This window comes from Narcine bancroftii, chromosome 1, assembly GCF_036971445.1.
Source record: "Narcine bancroftii isolate sNarBan1 chromosome 1, sNarBan1.hap1, whole genome shotgun sequence".
In the NCBI taxonomy this organism is placed as follows: domain Eukaryota; kingdom Metazoa; phylum Chordata; class Chondrichthyes; order Torpediniformes; family Narcinidae; genus Narcine; species Narcine bancroftii.
The window spans coordinates 319,558,888-319,582,996 of NC_091469.1; the positions used below are offsets into that span (position 1 = coordinate 319,558,888).

General features: G+C 38.4%; 1 protein-coding gene across 1 annotated transcript in view; it reads left to right on the forward strand.

The window, feature by feature from the left end:
• LOC138757471 (genetic suppressor element 1-like) overlaps positions 1 to 24,109 on the forward strand; it is a 163,627-nt gene that overhangs the window by 89,060 nt on the left and 50,458 nt on the right. Inside the window, 6 exon segments of the mRNA XM_069924875.1 lie at positions 1,681 to 1,881; positions 2,788 to 2,976; positions 7,013 to 7,302; positions 13,283 to 13,559; positions 21,940 to 22,418; positions 23,005 to 23,117. Coding sequence (XP_069780976.1) covers positions 1,681 to 1,881; positions 2,788 to 2,976; positions 7,013 to 7,302; positions 13,283 to 13,559; positions 21,940 to 22,418; positions 23,005 to 23,117 — 1,549 coding nt within the window.

Below are 24,109 nucleotides of genomic sequence, written 5' to 3' on the forward strand. Positions count from 1 at the left end.
GTTAGTGGAGAATCAACAGGTTGTAAGCCGGAAGAGAGATAGGATTGAGGAAAAGAGGGCTTAGGTAACACAAACAGTTATTTTCATTCATCCAAGCGGCAGATACATTAATATTTGCAAAAAACTTAATCTCTAATCTAGTGAATCAATGGCCATGAGCTTGCCCTTTCCCATTTTGCCAATACTGCCCTTGGCCATGCACTCTCTTTAACAAGAGATGAAAGTATATATGAGTATAATGAATATCCAGTTACTGTGCCTTCAATGGTTCAGTAGCTGGTGGTATACAGACAATGTGAGACAGGGTGGTGGTAAGAATGTGAGAATCTGATAGGACAAATGATGTTGGGCAGTAGTCATGACTGATGGAGAGAGCTATTGTTATGAGGTGAGTATGAGGTGAATCGGGATATATTAGGTGAAGGCAGGCTTGTTGGAAGCCAAAAATTGCTTATGTTTTCACTGACTTTAATCATTCTTATTGTTTTGAATCAATTTTACATCAATATTCTTGACATTGAACTTGAGAGATGACTCCTCCCACTGCCAGCAAATTATGGACTTTGATATTTCTTCTTTCCATTGTATTCCATGCCTCTGGGAAATATCCTAACTCCTGCCAACCTTCTACGAACCACCTCCCTACCAGTCATCTTCTGCTCCTGGTTCACATTAGTATCCTTTTTTTTTTCCTCTAACCTTCAATCTCCAGCCAGCTCCATCCTTGATAATATCCTCAATTCTATATCAAATAACCTCTCTGTTCTCTGATCATATCCCCTCCGCCCACTCCATTCATCATTCCTCCATCACTCCATCCACTGCTCTCCTCTGCTTCATGATCTACTCCCATTCACCCTTCAATCTTTTCACCATTATCTGTCCTTGCAACCTCCTCACCCAGTCATCTGCTGTTCCACTTCCCTCTCCCCTCCTGATCTTTCTCTAATTATCTGTTCATCTAATTACTAGCCTTTATGGTCTCTCCCCACCTCAGATTTTCTTCCATTTGCTCCCCCAATTATCTCTCCACCCCCAAACACCTATGGCAAGGTATATCCTAGGATGTTGTTGGAAGCAAGGGAAGGAATTGCTGGAACCCTGGCAAAGATTGTTTTATCTTCATTAGCCATGGGTGAGGTTTCTAAAGATCGGAGGATGGCTTCTTTAAGAAAGGCTGTAAGATCAAGCCATAGAAGATGGAATTTAACTTGTATAAGTGCAAAGTGATGTATTTTGGGCATTTAAATCAGACCAAACCCTGCACAGTGAATGGGAGTGACCAAGAGATAGAATAGCGAGAACAAAGGGTACAAGTACATAGTTCCATGAATATAGAGAGGAGAGTATAGAAGGCATGCTTGCCTTTCTCATCCATGGCACTGAGTACAAGAGTTGGGATATCAGAGTTTGGACAAAGTATTTGTTAGACTGCACTTGGATTATTGTGTGGAGTTATGTTTGCCATGTTTCAGGTAGAATGTGATAGAGAAGGTCCAAAAGAGATTTACAATTATGTTGCCTGGACTGGAAGTGTTGAGCAATAAGGATAGATAAGACATGAAAACATACAATAAAGAATTTATAGCTCATAGAAAAGTGTTGATTGAATTTTGCTACCTCATAGATTGTATTCTCTCCCTCAGTAGAATGTAATTCCTACCATTTTTATATTTACAGTTTGCAGAGACCTGTTCCACACCTGCTAACTTCCAGCAGCAGATCAGATGATTTCCTTGCAAGCTTTCGCTCATATCAGGCACAAGATCAAATCCGAACACTGACTTCTCTGCCATCAATAGGTCTGAATTCCCCTTCATCTGCAGCTCTCTACCATCCTGCCTTCCTATCTCATCTTCCTTATCAACATCCACCATACAGGTGAGTATTTGTTAGGACCCAGTAAATATCTTGACAGTTATTCCAAGACATAAAACAGATGATTGTATAAACCCTGTCATTCAGTCTCGATGTGGCCAAGATTAATCTTACACTCCTAATTTATATGTAAGTGTCTTTTGTATATTTTTAATGGATTTTTAAAATATTTGTATTAATGGAAATTGGTGAAGACATAGCCTAAGTTCTGCTTTGCATACTCTAATCATAATTTGTTTTCAAAATGAATTGTAGTTTCCTGCCTGTCAGCTATCAGTTCTGAACCCAGATATGTGCCACACCCTGCCATTATTCATTGTTTGAATTTTTTTTTAATTAGACATACAGCACTGTAACAGGCCAATTTGGCTCTACCAGTCCATGCCGTCCAAAGTACACCCCATTAACCTATATGTTTTTAAAGGGTGGGACAAAATCGGAGCTCCTGGAGAAAACCCACACGGACACGGGGAGAACGTACAAACTCCTTGTCAGCGCAGGATTTGAACCCAGGTCCAGTCCCAATTGCTGGCACTGTAAAGACAATGCACTAACCTCTACGCCAACTGTGGTGTCAAGTCATATCCATATAAACGTGCAGATTTTGTGCTTTTAACCGAACTAAATATCATGTTCCAATCAATGAGCTGGGTTATTCCTATTAAAAATTCTGACTTAAGCATGTAAACAATTTAATTGAAGCAATCCATGATTATAACATCCTGAGATAATTTAGAATTGGGTTAGATGTCTTACAATTTGCATGTTCTCCATATTCTACTTGGTATCCCTAATGATCCATTTAGAAGTCCAAGTAATCGAGTATATTAATAAAATAGTCATTGCTCAGGATGGATGCTTGTGACCATTAGGAACAATTTAAGTAATCTATGTGTTCTTAATTTGCAGAATTGATGACCCTTATTGCCTATCACTTTGTGCACCATTTTTCCACATTCCACAGCCTGGTTCCATTCCTCCTATTCAAGTTACCAACATGCAGCTCTCCCTCACTGGTATGAGACCTCCATCGGGGGTAGCTCAACCTTCCCTCTCAGACATATGCACAGGTCATTTGTCGGCTCATGCAGCAAGGAGGTCAGTATTTAACCATGTAAACAGGCCTTTTGTAATCATAACCAAGTGGTTTTTTTTTAAATTAAGTTTATTTATTTGTACTGAGGAAATGAGGGAAAGTTTAAAAAAAACATAACTAAACCAAGAATTAAATTGCAAAATAACTATCTCAGCATTCTCATATAAATGCATACCCCCCAAGTCATTTGGGTGTTCCCATGACTTACATGGCTCTAGTAATCAGGGAGCAGGTCTGGACCCTCGATGTTGCCCCAGAAGAGACCAAAAAGTTTGGCGGAATAATACTGGAGTTGACAAGAAGGTGACTTCCTCAGATTGCATCACAAAAGGGGACATCATTACAAATATGGGCAACTTTAACATTTTGAGATCTTCATTGGTCAAATGTTGGGGGATTCTGGGTATAATCTGTGCTGTTGGTGTCAGTAGGTGAACCTGCATTAACCTTGCTGTTCCTCATAAAAAGCTTTAGTGACATGGAAACAGAAAATAAAAACAGGAGTGAGCCATTTGGCCCCACAGGCCTGCTCCACCATTCAATATGATCGCGTGGTCATCCACTTCAGTATCCTGTTCCTGCCTTCTTCTTATATCCCTTGACCACTGTTACACTGAGAAATACATTTATCTCCTTCCTGAATATATTTCCACTGTCTTCTGAAATAGAGAATTCCATGGGTTCATTATCCACTAGATAAAGAAATTTCTTCCAATCTTGGTTCTAATTCCCACATCCTATATCTTGAGACTGTGATCCCATGGTTCTAGACCCGTCTCCAAAGTTCTGAGGTCATTCCAGCCCATTCTACCCCACCTTCTTCATCACAGATCCAGAGGTATTAGTACAAGGCTGAGATCTACTATATTCAGCCTGCTCTTTAGGTGTCTTCCATTGAAATTGCAATGGGAGGTTACGGGAATGGCTCCACATTTTGGAAGTGAATGTGTTCTAAACTGACCACATTTCCAGTATCTAATTGAAGGCAGTGGAGAGCTGATCTACTGCTGATTTAGTGAGATCAAAATTGAAGAGGATTGCATTTTCATATTTATTGAGAAAGTGGTATGAAGCATTTTAGTTTAAATGTGATTTGAGGATTTTGTTTGAAATGCTTTCTTCTGTCCATGGAACAGAGATAATGCATTATTGTGCTTCTATCATCTATAACAGAGGACAAATTTCTATCCTGGATCTTAATGCTTTGATTATCAATGGAAGTAAGTGATCGATAGCTAAAAAATTGAAAATCTAAAAATGGTGGAAGGCAGAAATCTGTTGGTAATTTAGCAGATGAGGAAAGAGAAACAGAGATAATAGTTCAGGTGAAAGTTCTGATGGGGCCTTTGACCCAAAACGTGAACTCACTTTCTTTTTCCATAGATAATGCCTGACCAGCTGAGTGCTCCAGTAATTTTATTTTTCTTAATAAAAAGAAAATTCAGGACAGTGCTATCCATTTGATCTGTCAAGTCCATTCCTTGCACAGTCCAATGTAATAATCCCTGAATTGAATTTCACACCAACTTCCCCAAGATCGCTATACTCTCCAAATTAATTATAAATTAAACACATCCAGTTACTTCTCTTTAACCCTCAGACCTCTATTTTTCAGTGGATATTTATCCAGTTCCTTTCTTTTTTTTTATTTATCAGCTAATCCCTTTTACAATAGATAACCTTTCCTTTAGAGAATGGGAGTAAAAAGGGATCAAAAGAATAGAAAATTGTTTTTCGGGAAATAAATTATTATCCTTTGAACAAATGAAGGATAAATATAATATAACTCACGATACAGTGTTGGCATACTACCAACTGAAATCCTACTTGAAGGACAAATTGGGAAGCAGTCTGAGGTTACCAGAGGGAAGTAATTTTGAATATGTGATTACAGACACAATGATAATCAAAAAATTTATAACAAACATGTATATTAAACTGCAAGAAAAGGAGAATGAGGAAAGAAATGGTAAAACTAAACAAAAATGGGAACAAGATCTAAACATAAAGATAAAGAATGAAACATGGGAGAAGTTATGCTCAGGAACTATACAATAAATACGAGGTTACGTATGATACAATATAACTGGATACACAGGCTATACATTACACCTCAAAAGTTAAATAAATGGGATCCAGTTCCTTTCTAATGGTATGCGCAATACAGAATTATCTCCTTTTTCTAGCAGTGTTCTACAAAGCTCAGAGATATACTGAAGTAAAGATACGTGATTTTTTAAAATTATGTTCATAAAATAAGTCCACTACTTAATCTAATAAAGCACTATTCTAACCTATTATTTAGACATACAGCAGGGTAACAGGCCATTTCAGCCCACGAGTCCGTGCTGCCCAATTTACATCCAATTAACCTATAACCTCCAGGACATCTTGAACAGTGGGAGGAAACTGGAGCCCCCGGGGAAACCCCACGTAGACAAGGAGAGAATGTACAAACTGCTTACAGACATCGCGTGATTCGAACTCTGGTCCCGAATACTGACGCTGTAAAGGCGTTGCACTAACCGCTATGCCAATCCTGTCACCCATATTAGTGAATTTAAATTATATTCCTCTGATACGAATGGATGGTTAATTTTCCTTCTTCATAACTGCACTGCATTAGCTTTGTTCATCTGGGGATAATGAATGACCCATCTCCACTATCATTTTCCATTTCCATCCCAGCAAGTCAACAAAAGGAAGAGCTGATGATTTTTGTAAAGGTAAAGGTTTCATTATTGTCAAGTAATAATATCTCATTCAGAATGTAACATCCATGAAATTCTTTAACCTTTGTTTACCATAAGGCAGACAGAGAGTCGCTACTTTGTCTAGCACCCCTCACAGAATCCTACAGCATCTGGTGTTCCTAGGCAGTCTCCCCTCCAAGTACTGACCAGGCCTAAGCCTGCTTAGCTTCTGAGATCAGAACATCTAAAGCATATACCGGCCATTAGGCTTCTGAATATTGCATCATCCAGTGGTGCAATGGTTGCTACTGTTAGGTCTGTTTTGTTCATGAATGAGTGAGTCAGACACCAGACTGAGTCGAAATCAAGGTTCTTTGTTCTTTATTACCGGATTGTAACACTTGCAACTAACAGTGTTAGTTGGAGAAGGCGCATTCTGCCGTTTTCAGCAAGTGGTGTTTTTTTATACCTCAGGATACGTACTTAGTAAATTATCATACCATTACATTGTCCAATGAATAAACTGTTGCTAACCTTCTCTTAGTCTGCTGCACATCATTCTTGTTAGTGCAAAGCTTATCTTGAGTGTACAAGGTCACATCTGCATTCTGTTACTCCTTAGTACTGGGTGACTCCTTCTCTGGTCCCATCTCATGATGTTTTTACCTTACAATACCAAGAATAACTCTGTGACCAATGAGTACGATGGTGGAATTTTATTTTGACCTTTTCTGATTGCACTGCTATAATCTGATCTTTAAATCATTCTATCTGGAAACATTTGTGGTGAATTCCCTTTGAGGAGTTATTTGCTTGAGTACCTTTGAAATAGAATTTCATGACTTAGCCATTCATAAAATGAGAGTTTTTCAAACAAACATTAATTTTCTATGCATAATGTGATATTAATGCAAAATCTAAATTCATCTACAAATGTAATCAATTTCCTCTCAGCTCACTATATATACAAGCATAGCTTTGTGTCATCTACTCTTTTAAATACTCTATTAGTATTCACAAATAACAGAGAGTGGAATCTTAGAACACAGCTGGCTATTTCTGCTCGTGTAGATCCACTTTCCTCTGGAAAGATAATTTGCAATAATTTGTATGGAATGGAACATAATGCTAGTGTTTTAATGTTAAGAGACTTAGAACAAGATCTTTGTACTTGGCCTTTTGCAAATAAAAAAGTGGAAATGAAAAGAAACTGCAAAGAAGCATTACTTAACATCGAATTGCAGTGATAGGGAACCATCATCAATGTCATTTTTTGAAAAGGGAATCTAAAAGAGGGAATTATAAAAGAAGTGTAAAAACTCATTGCAGATTTATGTCAACACAGATTACAAATTGACGATGATGTGAGAGAGCAAGAAAAGAAACAGGAGCAAGTAAAAAAGGATTGGAACCGAAGGGTTCTTCGAGAAGGAGAACCTGAAATGTTTCCAGAAAAGGGCAGGAAGAGAGAAAAATGGCAAGAAATGGAACAGGAGAAAGAGATTAAACGAAAGAAGCAGAACAAAGATCTCAAGATTGAATACGTGGCAGAGAAGAAGGCAATAGTCAACAATGATACAGCAAAACGACAAGTGGAGGAATGGGAAAATGTCATCTCTGGAATGGAGCAACTAGGTATTTTTCAATCATTTCTGACACATGCATTTGAATAGGTATATTTTTTAATGTAGAGCTGCTTGACTAGTCATTTTTAAATTAGCTTAAGGCACCTTGTACAAAAATATGAGTTTAATTATGAAAATCTTCAATAATCTAATGTGCATTAGCTTGATTTTCCACTTCACTTTCTAAGAATACATAATACAATAAAACTCCTGGTATCTGGCACCTGTGGGGATTGATAGATGCTGGATAAGGGAAATTTCCAGTCAGATGTTGTGTGATTGACAGTGAGGCGCTCCAATTTTCTTTTCCAATCTTTTCATTAAGTTTAACCGCATGCAAAAAAACCCCATAATGTATAGAATGCAAGGTTACAAATTATAACTCAAATGGATATGCATCATAAACAAACAGTAATTGATTCCCCACAGCTCTATTGTTCAAATAATAATGACAGTAGAAAAGCCAATGGTTTGCAACCTTTTTCCACTCACACACCTCTTTAAGGTTAGGGGTTTAGATATCAATGTAGTTTAGGATTAGTTAGATAGTTTACAACAGTGGTTCTCAACCTTTTTCTTTCCACTCACATCCCACTTTAAGTAATCCATAGGCCATCAGTGTTCTGTGATTAGTAAGGGATTGCTTAAGATGGTATGTAGTGGAAAGAAAAAGTTTGAAAACCACTGTTTTAATTGACCCTCATTTAATTGTACGGTTTCATAACTCCAAAGGAAATGGGCCAATGACCATTTTTCTCAGGCAAAATATTTCAGTAACAATTGGGTCTAGAGCAGTGATTCTCAATCTTCCCTTCCCACTCATATCCCACGTTAAGCAATCCCTTACTAATCACAGAGCACCAATGGCCTAGGGATTACTTAAAGTGGTATGTGAGTGGAACGAAAAAGGTTGAGAACCACTGTTCTAAACTATCTAACTAATCCTAAACTACATTAATACCTAACCCCCAAACCTAATAGATGAAAATTGAAAATTAAAAAAATAGAAATTAGAAGTTGGGATGCCTTAAAACAACAAAATTCAATAAAAAACAAGAAAATATTCTGTTACATAAATGAAAATAGTTAACATGTAGGGAAAAACAAAAGTAAAACATATTGTATTAAAGCAGGTTTAAGAATCATGAAAGAAATTCATAAATGGGTGCCACATTTTATCAAACTTAATATCGGTGTCAGTTATAGCATGTCTAATCTTCTCCAAGTTTAAACAAGCTAAAGTTTGGTGCATCCACTAGACATAGGGAGGTGGAATCGAATCTTTCCACTTAAACAAAATAGATCTTCTAACTATAAGCATCGTGAATACAACAACATGACGATTGAATGATGACACATGTATACCTTCCATCACCACTCCAGATAATGAGGTAGTTGGATTCGGCTGTGTTAACTGATAAAATTGTAGATAAAGTATTGAAAATGTCTTTCCAATAAAATTCTAAAGCCAGGAAATACCAAAATAAATGAACTAATTATGCCACCCAGTTGCTAGACCTGTTGACATCTGGAAATATACTTGCCAATATATCTTCGGATATGTGTGCCTAATTTTAAACTTCTGTTTTTTATAAACCTATTTTCCGCAATTTTTTTTACCGGTTGCTCGAGGCTGACAATTGCTTGAATTCTGGATAAAAGGGGTTTTACTGTACAATCAGTTTTCCGACATAAAATATGCTGTGAGGTCAGGGACCTTAATTACATCTTTTCCAGCATTCAAGTCCATCTGTATAATTTTCAATTCCATTGAAGGTTTTCTATTAAATTGTGAGATAGGAATGTTTGCTAATTTGACTTGAGAGCAAGTTCGAACCAGGTAAATTGGCAGCAGGATCAATATGTTCTTTGGATCTCAACTTGGGGTTGTGGGAACAAGCTGCAAGTGAGGGGTGGATCAAGTAGGTTCCAAGCAGATAAAGTAAATTGGCAGTGGCATCAGTAAGTGTTCTTTTGAATCTCTCCATTGGCCTATTAGTTCAAGCCAATAAAAAGAGGGGAAGCTCAAGTGGAGCAGCCAGTGTATAAGTGGTTCAGGGTAGGAGTGGGGCTTTGAGGCTTTGGCTCGAGAGGCTTCAGTGAGCAGATGCTGAGGAGAAGGTGCAAGTTAAAGACAAGTTTATCTAACATTCTTTTCCTATTTCATAGATTGTGGAAATGGCAAGTAATGCTAGCTTCTCTTGCAGGATGTGGATTGTTAAGGAAGCTAACAGCATCCCTGATGAGTTCTCTGCAAGGTGCATCCAGCTGCAGCTCCTGACAAGCCAAGTTAAGGAATTGGAACTGGAGTTGGATGAATTCCAAATCATTCATGAGGCAGAGGGGGTGATAGACAGGAGATACAGGGACATTATCACACCTGAGAAGCAGGAGGATGGTAAATGGGTGACAGTCTGAAGAGGGAAAGGGAACTGACAGTCAGTGCAGGGCACCCTGTGGCTGTTGCCCTCCATAACACCTACCGTTCTGGATACTGTTGGTGGAGGACAGCCTACCAGGAATAAGCAACAGCAGCCAGGTCTCTGGCCTTTTGACAAAAGAGAAAGGAGGATAACAGGCAAGATATAGTGGTAGTGGAAGAGATTGAGTATCCTGGATGGTATGTTGCCTTCCTGGTGCCAGGGTCCGATGTGCAGCCACATGTCGTTGTCCGTGTAGGGACCAATGATGTGAGGAGGTCCTACAAGGAGAGTTCAGTAAATTAGACACTAGGTTGAAGATGAGCTTAGATCGTGGATTGGCATGTGGGATTATGACATTGTGGCCACTAGTGAAACTTGGTTGCAGGGTGGGCAGGACTGGCAGCTCAATGTTTTGGCTTCTGTTGCTTCAGACACAATGGAACAGGGGGATGAAAGGGGAAGGAGTGGCATTGCTCAACAGGGAAAATATCACAGCTGTGCTCAGGAATTCAGACAAGAAGGCTTGACTACTGAGGATATATGAGTGGAAATAAGAAACAGGAAAGGTATGACCACACTCATGGGGTTGCTTATAGATCACTCAAAAATCAGCGAGAATTGGAGGAGCAAATCTGTGGAGAGATAGCAGACATAAAGTTGTGATAGTCGGAGATTTTAATTTTCCGCATATTGACTGGGACTCCCATACTGTAAAAGGGCTGGATGGCTTGGAATTTATCATATGCATTCAGGAAAGTTTTCTAAATCGATATAGAGAGGAGCCAACTAGAGAGAGTGCAATACTGGATCTCCTAACAGGAAACAAGACAGGACAGGTAATATAAGGATGTGTAGGAGAACATTTTAGGTCCAGTGATCATAACACCATTAGTTTCAAGGATATATCTTGGCCTTGGGTTGAAATTCTAAATTGAAGAAAGGCCAATTTGGAGGAAATGAGAAAGGATCGAGGAGGAGTGGATTGGGAGAAGTTGCTTTCAGAAACGATGTACTAGGTAATTGGAGGACCTTTAAAGGTGAAAATTTGAGAATATATCCCTATTGGGATTAAAGGCAAAGTAAACAGGCATAAGGAACCTTGGTTTTCGAGGGATATTAGGAAACTGGTTTAGAAGAAGAGGGAGATTTATAGCAGGTACAGGCAACGAGGAGCAAATGTGGTACTTGAGTAGTATAAAAAATGCAAGAGAAAACATAAAAAAGAAATCAGGAGAGCTATATGGCATCACAGTTGGCTTAGCGGTTAGTGGAACTCCATTACAGCACCAGTGATCAGGACCAGATCAGGGTTCGAATCCCATGCTGTCTGCAAGGAGATTGAATGTTCTCCCCGTGGCTGTGTGGGTTTTCTCTGGGGGCTCTGGTTTCCTCCCACCCTTCAAAATATACCTGGGGTTTTTATGTTAATTGGGTGTAAATTGGGTAGCATGGACTCGTGGGCCGAAATGGCCTGTGACCATGCTGAATGTCTAAATTTAAAAGAAGACATGAGGTTGCTGTACAGACAATGTGAAGGAAAATCCTAAGGATTTCTAAGGTATATTAAGAGAAAAAGGATAGTCAGGGACAAAATTTGTTCCTTTGAAGAGCAGAGTGGTCAGCTATGTATGAAGCCAGAAGAGATGGGAGTGATCTTAAATGTTTTTTTTTAATCAATATTTATTCATGAATCAGCCACAGATTCTAAGGAAGGAAAACAATCAGTGATGTCAAGGATCCTATACAGGTTAGAGGAGGTAGTGCTTGCTGTCTTAAAGTAAATAAGGGTGGATAAATCTCCAGGGCCTGACAAGATATTCCCTTGGACCTTAAAGGAGGCTAGTGTAGAAATTGCAGGAGGTCTGGCAGTAATATTTAAAATGTTCTTAACTGCAGTTGTGATGCATTAGGATTGGAGGGTAGCTCATGTTTTTCCATTGTTTAAAAAAGGCTCCAAAACTAACCCTTGAAATTGTAGGCTGGTGTGCCTGACATCAGTAAAAGGTAAGTTATTGGAAGGTGTTCTAAGAGATCAGATTTACAAGTATTTGGATAGCCAGAGACTGATTAAGGATAGTCAACATGGCTTTGTGTGTGGTAGTTGTGTTTAACCAATCTTATGGAGTTTTTCAAAGAGGTTACCTGGAAAGTTGATGAAGGAAAAGCTGTGGACGTTGTCTACATAGACTTTAGAAAGGCCTTTGACAAGGTCCCTCGTGGGAGGTTAGTCAAGGAGGTTCAAACTTTAGATATTCATAGTGAAATAATGAACTGGATTTGACAATGGCTGGAGGGGAGAAGCCAGAGAGTAGTGGTGGAAGTTTGCTTATCAGATTGGAGGCCTGTGACTAGTGGTGTGTCTCAGGGATTGATGCTGGAACCATTGTTGTTTGACATCTATATCAATGATCTAAATGATAATGTGTTAAATTGGATCAGCAAATTTGCAGATGACACCAAGATTATGGACAGCGAGGAAGGCTTTCAAAATTTGCAGAGGTATCTGGACCAGCTTGAAAATTATCATTTTGGAAAGACATACCCTGGTAGGTCTTCCATGGTATAAATGGTAGGACACTGAGGAGTGCAGTAGAACAGAAGGATCTGGGAATATAGATGCATAATTCCCTGAAAGTGGCATCACAGGTGGTTAGGGTTGTAAAGAGAGCTTTTGGCATATTGGCCTTCATAAATCAAAGTATTTAGTATCGGAGTTGGGTTATTATGGTAAAATTGTACAAGACGTTGGTGAGGCCAAATTTGGAGTATTGTGTGCGGTTTTAGTCTCCTAACTACAGGAGAGATATCAATAAGATTGAAAGAGTGCAGAGAGATTTATTAGGTTGTTGCCCGGACTTCAGGAAAAGGTTAAACAGTTTAGGACTTTATTCCCTGGAGCAAAGAAGAATGAAGGGAGATTTGATTGAGGTATTTAAATTTATGAGGGGTCTAGACAGAGTAAAAGTAGGTAGTTTAGGGGGAATGTGAGGTAAATTTCTTCACTTCACACAGAGAGTGGTGGAAGTGTGGAATGAGCTGCCAGCTGAAGTGGTGAATGCAGCCTCACTTTTAACATTTATGAAGAATATGGACAGGTGCAAAGTTGGAAGGGTAAGGAGGGCTATAATCAGGGTGCAGGTCAGTGGGATTAGGGAGAATAATAGACTAGAAGGGCTGAAAGGTCTGTTTCTATGCTGTATTGTTCTATGGTTCTAAATGAGATTTTAAAAATCAGTGGTTGGCAATCTTAAAATTACCTCAAGAAAAGTAATTAAATAAAGCATTATAATATAGTTATTAAAGTAAAGTAAAGGTGGTCTTAGAAATGAACACAAAACTAATGTTACCAACTTAGCAACCAATCTTTCATCTTGTGCGTGTATTTTTATTGCATTTTGATCTACAAGCTGGGAACCTTTTCATACTTGTGTTTATTGTTGGATTCGCATCTGTTGATAATGTAGCCCCAGTTGCTATAATTTTGTATATATTAATTAATATAATTAAATTTATTTTTTAAAACAGAAAGTAGCTTTTCTGAAAGCCAAAATTATTATTTTTTTTCAGAGAAAATTAAAGAGCTTTCCCCAGGAAACAGAAAAATTCAAACAGTACCTCTGGAACCTATAGCTCGACCTGGCTCCTGTTCTCTTCTTAGTTCCCCCTCAAATGCCTCCTCAAACTCTTCAGTGTTGGAGGGAAAAGACGCTCTACTTCAGAGTTATCAGCAGCAAGGGATGGATGAACAGCCAGGACATGGTGTTGATTTTCATCTGCATCACCTTCAGAAGCTCCATAAAGAACAAAGACACCTGTTTTCAGAACAAGAACGAAACAAGTGGAGGTGAGTAACCTGGGGCTGGGAAAGACTTGTTTCCACACCAGCCCTTTGACTATTTCTATAAACATGGTATGTCCATTGTAAACCAGTTTCCACGAGGTCTCAGAAGTATTTGGACTTTCAAAAGCCCTTTGACAAGGTGCACACGAAGAGGCTGCAAAACATAGAATGATACCAGGAATGAAAGGGATAGAATATGAGGAATATTTGTTGGCTCTTGGACTGTACTTGTTTTTTTTATTTTTCACACTGTGAACCATATCAACCAAAATACATTCAAACATTTCCCTCTTAAATATACACAGTGACATTTCTCCCCTTTTTTCTCCCTACCTTCCCTCCCCTCTTCCCACCACTCTCCAAAACCAATAAACATTCAACATATCTTTCTTTGGCTTGGCTTCACGGATGAAGATTTATGGAGGGGTAAATGTCCACGTCAGCTGCAGGCTCGTTTGTGGCTGACAAGTCCGACGCGGTTGCAGCGGTTTCAGGGGAAAATTGGTTGGTTGGGGTTGGGTGTTGGGTTATTCCTCCTTTGTCTTTTGTCAGTGAGTCGGTCTTCTTCAAAGGAGGTTGCTGCCCGCCAAACTGTGAGGCACCAAGATGCACGGTTTGAGGCGATATCAGCCCACTGGCGGTGGTCAATGTGACAGGCACCAAGAGATTTCTTTAGGCAGTCCTTGTACCTCTTCTTTGGTGCACCTCTTTCACGGTGGCCAGTGGAGAGCTCGCCATATAACACGATCTTGGGAAGGCGATGGACCTCCATTCTGGAGACGTGACCTACCCAGCGCAGTTGGATCTTCAGCAGCGTGGATTCGATGCTGTCGGCCTCTGCCATCTCGAGTACTTCGATGTTAGGGATGAAGTCGCTCCAATGAATGTTGAGGATGGAACGGAGACAACGCTGGTGGAAGCATTCTATCTAGGAGCCGTAGGTGATGCCGGTAGAGGACCCATGATTCGGAGCCGAACAGGAGTGTGGGTATGACAACGGCTCTGTATACGCTAATCTTTGTGAGGTTTTTCAGTTGGTTGTTTTTCCCGACTCTTTTGTGTAGTCTTCCAAAGACGCCATTTGCCTTGGCGAGTCTGTTATCTATCTCGTTGTCGATCCTTGCATCTGATGAAATGGTGCAGCCGAGATAGGTAAACTGGTTGACCGTTTTGAGTTTTGTGTGCCCGATGGAGATGTGGGGGGGGGGGGGGGGGCTGGTAGTCATGGTGGGGAGCTGGCTGATGGAGGACCTCAGTTTTCTTCAGGCTGACTTCCAGGCCAAACATTTTGGCAGTTTCCACAAAACAGAACGTCAAGCACTGAAGAGCTGGCTCTGAATGGGCAACTAAAGCGACATCGTCTGCAAAGAGTAGTTCACGGACAAGTTGCTCTTGTGTCTTGGTGTGAGCTTGCAGGCGCCTCAGATTGAAGAGACTGCCATCCGTGCGGTACCGGATGTAAACAGCGTCTTCATTGTTGAGGTCTTTCATGGCTTGTTTCAGCATCATGCTGAAGAAGATTGAAAAGACGGTTGGTGCGAGAATGCAGCCTTGCTTCACGCCATTGTTAATGGAGAAGGGTTCAGAGAGCTCATTGCTGTATCTGACCCGACCTTGTTGGTTTTCGTGCAGTTGGATAACCATGTTGAGGAACTTTGGGGGGCATCCGAGGCACTCTAGTATTTGCCAAAGCCCTTTCCTGCTCACGGTGTCGAAGGCTTTGGTGAGGTCAACAAAGGTGATGTAGAGTCCTTTGTTTTGCAGCAACAGGTATGGATGGAATTCCCCCCCAAGAGGTCTGGAAGGCTGGAGACAAAACTCTGCATGCCAAACTGCATGAGTTTTTCAAGCTCTGCTGGGACCAAGGAAAGCTGCCTCAGGACCTTCGTGATGCCATCATCATCACCCTGTACAAAAACAAAGGCAAAAAATCAGACTGCTCAAACTACAGGGGAATCACGCTGCTCTACATTGCAGGCAAAATCTTCGCTAGGATTCTCCTAAATAGAATAATACCTAGTCTCGCCGAGAATGTTCTCCCAGAATTACAGAGTGGCTTTCACGCAAACAGAGGAACTATTGATATGGTCTTTGCCCTCAGACAGCTCCAAGAAAAGTGCACATTCAACATATACAATACAATAAAACCATTAAACAATGTCATCACACAATGAAAATAAACAAGAAAAATGTGTCATCTGGATGTACACACTGGGTCAGTTAATTTTGTCGTCTTCTCATTTTATCATTTTAGGGGGTGGGGGTCCGAGGCAAGCCCTCTCTGTTATGTTCCATGTACAGCTCCCAAATTTGTTTAAATAATGTGACTTTATTTTTTAAATTATATGTTTTTTTTTTCCAATGGAATACATTTTTTCATTTTTATGTACCATTGCTGTACTTTCAGGCTCTCTTCTGATTTCCAAGTGGACATTATACATTTTTTTGCTACAGCTAAGGCTATCATAATAAATCTTTTTTGCTCTTCATCCAGTTTGTTGCCTAATTCTTTACTTCTTATATTACTTAGAAGAAAGATCTCTGGATTTTTTGGTATGTTGCTTTTTGTGATTTTATTTAATACCTGATTTAGATCTTACCAAAACTTTTTCACTTTCTCACATGTCCAAATTGCATGTATTGTTGTTCCCATTTCCTTCTTACAGCGAAAACATCTATCTGATAATGTTGGATCCCATTTTTTTTAACTTTTGGGGTGTGATATATAACCTGTGTAACCAATTATAATGTATCATGCGCAACCTTGTGTTTATTATATTCTTCATAGTTCCAGAACATAACTTTTCCCATGATTCATTTTCTCTGAAATCATTTTCCCACTTTTATTTAGGTTTATAACTTATTTCATCATTTTCCTTCTCTTGCAGCTTGATGTACATGTTCATTATAAATCTTTTAATTATCATTGTGTCTGTAATCACATATTCAAAGCTGCTTCCTTCAGGTAATCTCAGTCTGTTTCCCAATTTATCCTTTAAGTTGGCTTTCAGTTCATGGAATGCAAACATTGTACCATGAGTTATTCCATATTTGTACTTCATTTGTTTAAATGTTAATAAATTATTTCCCAAAAAACAATTTTCTATCCTTTTAATTCCTTTTCTCTCCCATTCTCTAAAGGAAAGGTTATCTATTGTAAAAGGGATTAGCTGATTTTACGTCAATAATAATTTTGATATTTGGTCATTTGTTTTTTTCCTTTCTGAGTGAATTTTATTCCATATATTGAGTAAATGATGCAATACTGGTGAGCTTTTATATCGTACCAGCTTTTCATCCCACTTATAAAGTATATGTTTTGGTACCTTCTCCCCTATTTTATCTAGCTCTATCTTAGTCTAATCTGGTTTTACCCTTGTCTGATAAAAATCTGATAAATACCTTAATTGTGCTGCTCTATAATAATTTTGAAAGTTTGGTAACTGCAAAACACCTTGGTTATACCTCTCTGTTAATTTATCTAACACTATCCTCGGTTTTCACCCTTTCCATAAAAATTTCCTTATTATTCTCTTTAGTTAATTGAAGAATTTCTATGTTAAGGGAATTGGTAATGATTTAAATAAGTATTGTATCCTTGGGAAGACATTCATTTTAATGCAATTTACCTTCCCTATCAACGTTAGCGGTAATTCTTTCCAATGTTCTAAGTCTTCCTGAAATTTCTTTATTAATGGCTGATAATTTAATTTGTACAAGTGGCTTAAATTATTATCTAATCTAATACCTAGGTATTGGACTGCTTGTGTTTGCCATTTAAATGGTGATTCTTTTTTAAATTCTGTATAATCCACATTACTCATTGGCATCACTTCACTTTTATTTGCGTTCATCTTGTAACCCGATATTTCTCCATATTCCTTCAATTTCTTATATAGTTCTTTTATTGATATTTCTGGTTCTGTTAAATAAACTGATTTTATACTCCTTCTCCTTTATTTTTATCTCTTTATTTTATTTTCTGTTCTTATCAGTTCTGCCAATGGTTCTATTGCTAAAGCAAACAGTGAGGGAGATAATGGACATCCCTGCCTAGTTGACCTACTTAATTTAAATTGGTACAATACACATCCATTTGCTGTTACTTTCGCCAATGGTCCATTATATAATGCTATAATCCAATTAATATATTTTTCTGGTAGACTGAACCTCTGTAATACTTTGAATAAATAATTCCATTCTACCCTGTCAAAGGCTTTTTCTGCGTCTAAAGCATCAGCCACTGTTGGCTTCTTATTTCCTTGAACTGCATGAATTAGATTAATAAATTTACAGACATTATCTGCTGTTTGTCTTTTCTTAATAAATCCAGTTTGATCTTGTTTTACTATTTTTGGTACACAGTCAGCCAATCTGTTTGCTAATAATTTTGCTATTATCTTATAATCTGAACTAAGTAGAGATATTGGTCTATATGATGCTGGTGTTAGTGGATCCTTCCCCGTCTTTGGTATTACTGTAATTACTGCTGTCTCACATGAATCTGGCAAGTTTTGTGTTTCTTCTATCTGATTCATTACTTCCAGAAGAGGAGGAATTAAAAACTCTTTAAATGTTTGATAGAATTCTATTGGGAATCCATCCTCTCCAGGTGTTTTATTGTTCGGCAGTTTTTTTTAATATATCCTGTACTTTCTCTATTTCAAATGGTTTTATCAGTTTATTTTGTTCCTCCTCTTGCAATTTCAGCAGTTCAATTTTAGCTAAAAACTCTTCTATTTTATCATCTTTCCCCTCATTCTCAGTTTGGTAGAATTGTTCATAAAATTCCTTAAAGTTCTCATTAATCTGCATTGGATTATATGTAATTTGTTTGTCCTTTTTCCTTGATTCCAATACAGTTCTTTTAGCTTGTTCTGTTTTAAGTTGCCAGGCTAATATTTTGTGTGTTTTTTCTCCTAGTTCATAATACTCTTGTTTCATTTTCATTATGTTCTTCTCCACCTTGTATGTTTGTAATGTTTCGTAGTTTAATTTTTGTCCGCCAGTTCTCTTCTTTTTGTTATATCATCCCTTTTGCTAGTTCTTTTTCTGTACTTACTATCTCCCTTTCCAACTGTTCTATTTCCCAATTGTAGTCCTTTTTCATCTTAGTTACATACCTATTATCTGCCCTCTATTGCTTTAATTGCATCACATAATATAAATTTGTCTTTCACTGATTCCATATTTATTTCAAAGTACATTTTAATTTGGCGTTCAATAAACTCTAAATTCCTGCCTTTTAAGTAGCATGGAGTTTAACCTCCATCTATATGTTCTTGGTGGGATGTCCTCCAGTTCTATTGCTAATAACAGGGGTGAATGATCAGATAGCAATCTAGCTTTATATTCAATTTTTCTAACTCTCCCTTGAATATGGGCCGACAACAAAAACATATCAATCCTTGAGTATGTTTTATGCCTACTCAAATAATATGAGTATTCCTTCTTCCTTGGGTGCTGCCTCCTCCATATATCCATAAGTTTTATTTTCTGCATTGATTTAACCAGACTGTACTTGTTGAAGTACAGAAGGATGAGGGGGGACCTTATAGAGGTTTTCCGAATGCTAAGATGAGAGCCTATGGAATTACAGGAAGGATGCTTGCGTGGGTAGAGCATTGGTTAATAGGCAGGAAACTATCCTATTCTGGGTGGCTACTAGTTATAAGTGGTGTTCCGCTTTTTTAATGTTGTATATACTGTGAATGATTTGGGTTATGGAAATAGATAGTTTTGTGGAAAAATTTGCAGATGATATCAAAGTAGGTGGTAGAGCTGGTGATGCTGAGAATACAGAAAGGCTGCAGGCACAATTGTGTAGTGGGAAGCATAATACCTTTACAGCACCAGCGATCAAGACTGGGGTTTGATTCCCACACTCTCAGGAGTTTGTATGTCCTCCCCGTATTTGCATGGATTTTCCCCAGAGCCTCCGGTTTCCTCCCACCATTTGAAATGTACCGGGGGTGTAGGTTAATTGGGTGTAACTGGGTGGCACAAACTTGTGGATCAAAATGGCCTGTGCTGTATGTCTAAATTTTTTATTTTAAAATTTAATAAATTTAAAAAAGAATTAGATAGATTAGGAGAATGAGAAAAGAGGTGGCAGATGAAATACAAAGTTAAAATGTGCACTGTCTTGCACTTTGGTGAAAGAAATGGACGGGCAGACTATGATTTAGATGCGGAGAAAATTCATAATTGGGAGGTGGAAAGGGACTTGGGAATCCTCATGCAGGATACCCTGAAGTTTAACCTCCAGGTGGAGTTGGTGGTGAAGAAGACAAGTGCAATGTTATAGAACACTATAGCACAGTACCGGCCCTTCAGCCCTCATTGTTGTACCAACCCATATATTCCTTTAAAAAAGTACTAAATCCACCCTAACCCATAATCCTCTATTTTGCTTTTATCCAAAGTTGGCTTTAATTTCTACAGGAATAGCATACAAGAGCAGGGATGTAATGTTGAGGCTTGATTGGACACTGATGAGACCTCACCTGGGGTTCTGTATACATTTTTGGGCACCTTATTTAAGAAAAGTCTTGCTGATGTTGGAGAGGGTTCAGAGATTTACTAGAATGATGCTAGGACTGAAAAGTTTAGAATAAGATAAATAATTGTCAGCTCCAGGACTGTACTCATTGGGGTATAGAAGGATGAGGTGGAGACCTCATAGAGACAGGTATGCTTAATATCATTTGCTTTTTACTTTAGTCTTTATAAAGGGACCCAACCATTAAATGTTGCTTGACCCACTGAGTTCCTCCAGTGGTTCATTGTTTGCTTTTAAAAGATAAGGTTAATCATTTCTCCCTTCAACAGTTTTATTAAATCCTAATTCATTAAGCCTCATCATTATGTTTTTTGAGTCAATTTTGGTTTATGCAGTATGAACCTTGGTTTAGCACAACTTACCTTTTTGACAGTCAGCATAAGTTACAAAATGAAACTATTCTCAATATAAATAGATTGATTTTAAAACATCATTCTCACATGATAATAATGCTTCATTTGTTATCCAGTCATTGCTTTGCATTTGATTCAAATGAAATAATTCATTTTGATTAATTTAATTCTAATTATAAATTAATTTAGACATCCAGCATGGTAATAGGCCTTTTTGGCCTACAAATCTTTGCCACCCAATTACACCCAATTAACTCTCAACCCCCGGTACGTTTCAAATGGCAGAGGGAAACCGGAGCCCCCGGGTAAAACCAAAGCAGACACAATGAGAACATACAAACTCCTTACAAACAGCATGGGATTCCAACCCCGTTCCCGGTCTCTGGCGCTGTAATGTGCTAACCGCTATACCAACCATGCAACCCTTATTTTTCAAATGTTTTGTGGAATATTGGTGTTTGATCATGAAAAAAATTAACTTTGCAGTTTTCAAGATAAATTTGTGCAGTATCTTTATTACCAACAATTTTATCTATTGTTTTAATTCTCTCTCTTCACATAGTTACAATTTATAAAACCTTTTTATTCAATTGCACATTCATTTCTTAGTCTGACTTCGATGGCCAATCTTTTCAAACAAACAGAACAATGGTGAAATGCATAAGCTGTATATTGACAGCTGACCATCATATTTCATACATTGTACTCATTCTCCTTGCTTTATTTCTTTTATTCCCTATCCCCATTTCATCTTTTATTCCCTATCCCCATTTCATCTTTTATTTCTTCCTTATAAATACTCCACACCATTATACCCTGTTTCCCTGACATTCCTCTTAGCTATTCTCCATTTCCTCTTTTTGAGTCACATTTTCTTTCTTCATGACAATTTTAGGCCTTTTTCCTAACAGAGCACAACTGTGGGTCCAAGCCTATACCCAGCCTCCACACATCAACCAGCTCCATTATGTTCCAGGAAAATGCCAGTACAATAAAAACTCCTAGTTTATGCCTTCTACAGGGATTGATTGATAGATGCCGGATAATTGAATTTGCTGGTTGCTTGAGACTGCATGTTGCATGAATGGAGAACAAATTGCGATTTATTTTCTGCGATTTTTATGCCATTTGCTTGAATTCCAGATAACAGGGTTTTCACTGTATTTAAGTTTTGTGATTGTTAATGCAGCAATATAGATGTTGTTCCTCCCTTTAATTTCCTGCTTGGCTCTCGAGGAATCATGATTTTTTTAAAATTTATTTATGTAGCATATTTAAAAATAACTTCATTTGAAATGGTTTAAAATATCATTTCTAGGCAAAGAAGAAAGGGTCATGATAACCAAGTTTGAAAGAATTGTAGATTTTTAATTACAATTAATCTGATGAAGATAAGATATTCATTAGGCAGTATTCCATTAAACTCTTAATAATGGTATTGTTTCCACAAATTTTTTTTTCCCTGCAGCGATTTCCTTGTAACTGAAAATCAGCATCAACATATTGGAGTTCAACCACCTCTCATCTCACCACATCCCTTGAAAGAGATCTCTCCACTGTTGAGACCCTTTAATTCGGCCCCTGTAATTCAACCAACACAAGCACTTAACTACAGCACTAACTACTCTATAGTCAACCATTGTGCATCAGTGGATCCAGAAAGATTTCAGAATAAAATTATGAGAAATGATGCTTCAAATAAAACCACTGTAGAACTTTTTAACTCACAGTTTCCTAAATCTTGCACTGATAGAATGTCAAGTTTAAGAACTGGTACAGTGCCACACCTGAAGAGTCCGAGATTTAGTCATCAGTCCATAAGAGGTTTGCAACAACATCTTTCAATGAAGCATCTTGAAGAATCGCAAAACGAATGCTTGGATCTGTCCACCGCCTTTGGAGCAACGGATCTGAGTCTGAAAAACAATAAGAGTTCTCCAGTGCCCAGTAAGTGTCTTCTTCATAGCAATGATGCCACTACCAGCAGTATGTGCAAAGAGGAGCTTCCAACCCAGCCACTTGTTGTCAGCAAGTTAGAGTTGGCTGAAAAGAACCTAAAAGGTCCCAGAATAAATGGTATGATATCTCTATAATTTTATGTAAATACAACTTCATTCACCCTATTGGTTTAGTGTGCAGTCAACCTCATTCCTATATCTACTGGAGTCTCTTTGTCAATATGCCAATTAATGCCTTGTATTCCTAACAGGTCTGGATATAGTAGAGGTGTTAGTTATCTTGAGCAGCATGAATCTGCTGTTCCCTTCACTACTTCCTTGAACAATTCCAGTCATTCTGGATACTCCCACAATGCTATGGCAGGGGAGTTGAAGGATTAAGGTTCACTGACAGTGAAGGAACGGCCATATATTTCAGAGCCAGGATAGTGAATGGCTTCAAGGAAAATCTGCAGATAGTGACATTTGCAAGCACCTGTTGTGCTTACCCTCCTCGGTCCTATCAGAGGAGCCTTGACAAGTGATTTGCATTTATTTTTAATAGATGTTATTCTTCCTTGATTTTGACTTCCCAGGAGAACTTTCTGGCTGTAGTTCTTCAAATAAAATATTCTACAAAGGAGAAATAAGAGATCGGAGATGTAGACTGGCTGAGCGACCTCCTCTCAAGCTCGATGATGCTCCCAGGGTAAGGTGAACTTGAACCAAAATCAAAGGTGAAAATGTAAATCAACATGATTGCTGTAAAACTGTGGCTTACCACAGTGATTTTAGGGTGTTTCTTCAGATTTGACATCAAAGTCTAGAAAATGGAATTTATAGTACTAATGTTATAGCAACATGACATCCTGCTACATGCTCCTTGTCCTTTACTGCATTAAGCCACATGGGTCTGATATTGCAATAACCATCCACTTCTGGATCTGCATCAGCCTTATGTGAGCATCCCAGCCCTAGCCCTCATTTGTGTCCTCCAGGACAGAATGAATGGAACCCGCACATCAGATGCCTTGTGCCTGATGCCAGACAGTATGCTGCTTAGTTTCTGGTGAATCTCCCTGTGAAATTAGTTCTTGCATCTTATCTAACTCATTCTTCATGGTGCAAGGTGCACTGTGGAGAACCCGGCTCAGTTGAGCAGTTTGAGCATCTGCACCAATATGCACAACCTTGTCCTTTTCTTCATCCACTTACCCATGACAAGCGAATAACAGATTATTTTGTAATCAGCATCGACCATGTCTCTATGGTAATGCATCAGCATACAGCAATATCAACTGATTAAATCAAGGAAAGTGTGGCAATCAAATTTAAATGTTGCCATTGAGCATATCTGCCTGATTCCACAAGGTCTCTGCTCAAGTGATGGCTTTGGAGTTTCTTCTCTGTCCATGAGGAAAAGGTTGGTTTTCTCCAACTTGTTGAGGTACTGGTCTCAAGAAGACCCCTTCCCTATTGCTGTTTCAGTAGGTGGAGATGAATTATATTGAGCAGGTGGAGATGAATTATATTGAGTAACATCTTCATTCTCCTTCCTTTTGGAGGCTGGTCTTGAAAGAGGGGTTGATTTTTACGATTGTCTAGTCATTAATCTTTTTACTTTATTGATTGTGCACATTGATCAACATTAAATGTTAAAATATTTTAAATATTGAAGCAAATATATTCTGCACAGACTAA